Here is a 5,532-nt window from a genome sequence, read left to right as displayed (position 1 = left end):
TGCAATATTCTTTAATTTTATGTCTAAAAAATATTTTTTTAATCAAAATTAAAATAAATTTGGTATTTTTAAAATAAAATATAAATAACTATAAGTTTAATTATATTAACAATTGATTACTATATAAGTTTTCCTTAGCTTTTGTTGCATAACGTGGAGAGCGAAGAGAATGAAGAATGATGATGATTTTAACCCAAATATTTTGTTGTTTGATGTAAGTTACAATACTGCAAAAGTACACAAAATTACATAACTATTGACATATAAAACTCATTTTATAAGAAACCAATCAGCATTTTACAAATAAAAGTAGCTATATTACAGCTATTTACAGCTAGTTACAAATAATCAAATAACCCCTAAGTTTTTTTTTTTTTAATTCTCTCAACCAAATATAGTTTTTATTCCGATGTTTTTTGAAAATCTCTTCCTCGCTGTTACTTTTCCAGACAACGGGCTCATCTTAACAGAACGAGCAGGTATGATGGCGACTGAAGGTATGTGTTTGATCTTTTCCCAATCCTCACCATCATTTGGTCTCAACCTTTTGCAGAAGTTATCATTCATGCCTATCACTTTTAACTCTTGTAGACTGGTAACCTTTGGAAGGCCCTGGGGAAGCATCCTCAGAGGACATGTCTCTATTTCCAGTTCTCTAAGCTTTGGCATGGCTTCATCCTCTATACTCCACAGCTTCAATTCAAGTAAGGAATTCAGTTCTAACACTTTCAATTGAGGGAATCCTTTCTCCGAACAAATCATCTCCCTTCCAACAAAAGCATGATGTCTTAATCTAAGAACCTGAAGGTTATCTAGCTTCCCTAACTTCAATAGGGGATCTTCTCGAAGCATTGTTAATTCAAAGGTCAACTTGGTGAGGCTCGCAGGCATGCAAGTAACATCTGGCAGCCCTTCCAATCGGCCATGCAAATAAAGAACTTGGAGTTTATTCTTGTGTTGACTAGTGGAGAGTATTGAGCTAGGTACCATACCATCTTGCCCGGCTTTCCATGCCAATTTATTGAGATTGTCTAGTTTGCTAAGACAATCTAACAATGCCACTTTACAAGTGCCAGTGACACCATGAACTCCTAGTTTTCTTAGACTTGTCATCTTTTGTAAACCATTCTCCAACCATGTGTCACCTTTAGCACTTGACAGAGTTTGTAGATTGGGCAGGCTCTCAGTGCTTGGTTGTCCCTTGATGGAAAAACCAGTGCCTTCCAAATGTCTTAGATTGCGCTGCATCTTCCACACTTGACTTGGTAGCTCACTGATATACATGGAATTTTTGACGTCAAGAGTTTGCAGATTAGTGAGTTTGCCGATGGAGGATGGCAGCTCTCTTATATCTGTACAACGCAAACCCAAGTACCTTAAATGGATTAACTTTCCTATATCATTCGGCAATGACTTGATTCTTGTACCCTGAATATTTATAACTCTCAGCAACTTAATATTATGGAAGAATTTCTCCAATTCAGAGGTCCTCTTATATATGCTTATCAAAGTTATAGTGCGCAAACGAGAAGTGGAGTCAGTAGACTTCAATTGAGCAATGAAACTAGTACTCTTGTCATCATGGAAAGCAAGTCGACGGGGTTTATGTAAAATATTCTTCTCATTGTCATTACTAGAAATATGCATGAAGTTCATACCTTGGGCAAGAGATATTGAGAGGTCATGGAGAAGCTCATGGATTTGACAAATCTTGATGCCGCCATGATCATGTCTCTCCACCACTTGAATCATACTCCAATGCACCAACTCCTCCAGGTAATCCTCTGCGACTTCCTCCAATATTGTTTCCTGGCCTCTGGGTTGGATAAACCCCTCCGCAATCCATATTCGCATAAGCCTCTTGGCACTGATCAGAGAGCCCTTGGGGAAGATGCTAAAGTAGAGAAAGCATGGTTTGATATAGTAAGGGAGATGATGGTAGCTGAGAGCTAGCATTTCTGAGATCTGCTCTTCACCCTGCCTGAGTTGCCAATTGGCGCTTTTTAGCATCTTCTTCCATTCCTCCTTTGATTGCCGTTTAGTCAACACCAGCCCTCCCAATACAATGATGGCAAGCGGCAAACCGCAACATTTCGCTACCATCTTTCTTCCTATATCTTCCAAGTCTGGCGGACAATCATTGCTGCACTTTGTTGGAATTGCCTTTCTGCAAAACAACCTCCAGCTATCTTCTTCTCCCAAGAACCTGAGATCGTAGGGAGGGCTCTGCCTATCTGCATACAATGCTACATCCTGGTTGCGAGTGGTTAACAACACTCGACTTCCATTCATCATGTCTGGTAGCACTTCTTTGATGCTATCCCAAGCTCTTTTGCTCCATACATCATCTAAGATCACCAAGTATTTCTTTTCTTTCAAGTACTTAATAACCTCCTGATTCAACTCCTTATCGCTTCGGTATTTCGATTCTTTCTTAGGCATACTAATCACATCTTTAGCAATGGTCTCTAATACTTCTCGAGGTCGATACTTTTGTGAGACCCAGATCCATGCATGACAGGTAAAGTGCCTCCTGATGCCAGAGTCAGAGAAGATCTTCTTGGCGAGAGTGGTTTTGCCTGCACCTCCCATGCCAGTGATCGATACCACAGCACGCCTCAGCTGATTCACATCATCCCCAATCAGCATCCTTGCCAATGACTGGAAATGCGCATCAAAGCCCAGAACATCCACCTCCTCCTCCAAAACTGGACTTGGTCTCCTGCTCATCAATGGTGGTGGTTGTCTTTCTTTATTGGCAAATGGATCTGAAGAAGTTGCTCCAATGCTCCCATAGGCAAACGTACGATTATTATAGATCTCCTGAGCTCTCCCCTTGACCTTGCCAATATTATTGTGAAGTTCATGGAGGATTACTAATTTTGAAGGAAGAACAACAAATGTTCTTAAGGGAAGAGAAGTAACCGCGGATGGACTTGTGTTTATGCATTTTGAAGACATAGTCGTCGATGATGTCCTCGAGTCATGAGCAAGATCTCGTACCTGGTTCACCCAAAGCTTAGCACGTTCATCATCTTTGTTGCTGTGAATATCGGTATCTTTAAGGAGTGCTTCAATCCATTGGAGAAGATCATGAAGGGATCTCAGCTCATCATCTACTCCTTTGAGAAACCCAACTTCTTGTGCTAAGAGATCAGCCAGCTTCGTCACAGCCAAGGAAACTATAGTCTCCATCTCTCTCTCTCTCTCTCTCTCTCTCCAAAATGCTGGTGAGCGGTGACCTCCCATGTTAGCTAATAGCTATATATCAAGCTACTACAATTTACTTGTATTTGTTATTTTTTTAGTCCACCTTGTCACCAAGTGAGGCCATTAAGTATACAAGTCAATTACTAATAAGAATAATTTATTAGTGCCAGACTGGAGAATCCGTTCGCCATGCCGTCGGTGTCGGACAGGCATTCTCATTTTTATTCGGAAATTCTTTATAGCCCACTAGCATTTTATTAAATCGGAGTTCATGTTCTCAATTGTATTATTTTCAAAGTCTTCTTTAATTACACCCTTGAAATTAAAGGACCATATCTGTTTTTACTTCAACTTCTCTTTCCAACAATAAATAATGAGACATGCTTCCCTTCCAACAATAAATAATGACCAAGTCTTATTAAAAATATTAGGGATGGGCATTTGTTTTAGTTATTTAATTCAAATTTTTTAAGAACATTTCTTTCCAAAGCAATGAGCAAATTCAACAAATCTACGTGACAATAAACTTTCATATAAAAACTGTTTGGTTGTCTATAAATAAAATTCATTACTGAGGAAAAAGCTGTTATATTTTTAATTCACATAATCGTTGTTTGGTTTGTTATAATTTGAAACGCAATTTTTATTCTGGTTTGATGTAAATTTAAAAGATATAAGTTCATTATGTAAATAAGATGTTGAGATTACCTAATATTATTATTATTATTATTAACATAAAAATTAACTTAATAGAAAACTGATTAAATAATTTAATAAATTATTCATTAAATTTAAAAATTTAATATTTCTTTAATTTTTATTACTTGAAAAAAAATTATAATTAATTTTAAAAACACTTACTCTATTAATTATTTTTATCATATTTTCAATTTATAAAAAATATTTATAATTAATTTTATTAATTATGTAAAAAATTATGATAAAATTATTTAATTATATAAATACTTAATTATAAAAATATAATATTTATTTAATTTTTTTACTTAAAAATATTTTATAATTAATTTTTAAAAATAGTATAATATTTTCAATTTAAAAAATATTTTTTCATAAAAATATATAATCATATAAATATTAAATTATAAAAAATATTTAATATTTATTTAATTTTATTACTTTAAAATATTTTTATAATTAAAATTGAAAATAATTATTGTATTAAATATTTTTAAATAAATATAAAATGAATATAATGGTGAGTGGATAACACTTACTTTATTACATTTCAACTTACAATAAATTTTACACTAAATTAAAATATTGTAAAAATGACTAAAATGCAAATCTAATTACATTTATATGAAGCTTTTACATCAAATTAAATAATCATTTACATGTACAACAACTTATATTACAACTATTTAGTATTAACATATAACTAACCAAACTGGCCGCAGAAAATTTTGCGCAAACACACTTTTATTTTGATTATTTGAAAAGGTGATACATCAAATGAGTGATGGAAAAGATTGGATTTAAATAGAATAATGAACACCAACTCATTCATTTGCAAATGACAGTGCAATTTAATGGTCGATGTGAGAAGAAAGTTAAAAGAGTTTCGTACATGTAGGACTAGCTCTAATAGTAAAACTCATGTTGGTACTACTATCGGTTTTTACATTTCTTTAGTATTTTGAGTTATAATTATTTATAAAATATAATTATATATATATATATATATTTATATATGAGGATCCAGTCATCTGCGGGTTTGGATGGTAACAATGAGCTAAGCGTCCGACTCATCGCAGTAGAGTGAGTCCCCACGCCGCTAGAGATGATCATGATGGACCCGAGCGTTGATTTAGTCCAGAATCGGTGGGAGAGTGAGTCTTGATCGGATGACATCGATCCCCGGGGTCACCTACACGGGGGACCGGTAGGGACAACGTCAAGGTGCTGAAGATCTTTCAGACGGCTCTCAACCTAATCGCGATGGCGACTAATGTTGGAGAGAGTGTTTTTAGCCATTACTATTTGATCGAAATGAAATTTTAGTATTTGCGGTTAATCATATTTTCGTGCAATTGGTATATTCGAAGTGTCATCTCTTGCATAACATGTTTTTATATCTTAATGTTTTTCGTAACATGTATTATGCGAATTGAGGATTTGTGATTATCTAGGATTTTATTTTGTTTAAGTTGGAATTTCTACTCATTTGGGAACTTATATCCAGGCAATTGTTTTATACATGTTGATGTTTTGTCTATACTCGTGAGAACCTATATTTCAGTTTTTAAATACCAAGGTTTCATATCTTGTACTTTCATTGTGTTGCAAATGTGAAATGTTTCG

At 34.5% G+C, this 5,532-nt stretch overlaps 1 protein-coding gene across 1 annotated transcript; it reads right to left on the bottom strand.

The window, feature by feature from the left end:
* Positions 1–281: 281 nt before the first annotated feature.
* LOC120265292 (probable disease resistance protein RF9) lies at positions 282–3,209 on the bottom strand. The gene has a single exon (XM_039273165.1). The coding sequence runs from the start codon at positions 3,193–3,195 to the stop codon at positions 385–387; it is 2,811 nt and encodes a 936-aa protein (XP_039129099.1). The 5' UTR covers positions 3,196–3,209; the 3' UTR covers positions 282–384.
* Between the last annotated feature and the right edge of the window lie 2,323 nt (positions 3,210–5,532).

This window comes from Dioscorea cayenensis, chromosome 7, assembly GCF_009730915.1.
Source record: "Dioscorea cayenensis subsp. rotundata cultivar TDr96_F1 chromosome 7, TDr96_F1_v2_PseudoChromosome.rev07_lg8_w22 25.fasta, whole genome shotgun sequence".
In the NCBI taxonomy this organism is placed as follows: Eukaryota; Viridiplantae; Streptophyta; class Magnoliopsida; order Dioscoreales; family Dioscoreaceae; genus Dioscorea; species Dioscorea cayenensis.
The sequence above is the reverse complement of the archived record's forward strand: the minus strand, read 5'-3'. Positions and strand labels throughout refer to the sequence as shown.

Coding starts and splice junctions, on each gene's coding strand:
- LOC120265292 (XM_039273165.1), bottom strand. CDS start 3,195: ATGGAGACTATAGTTTCCTTGGCTGTGACGAAGCTGGCTGATCTCTTA.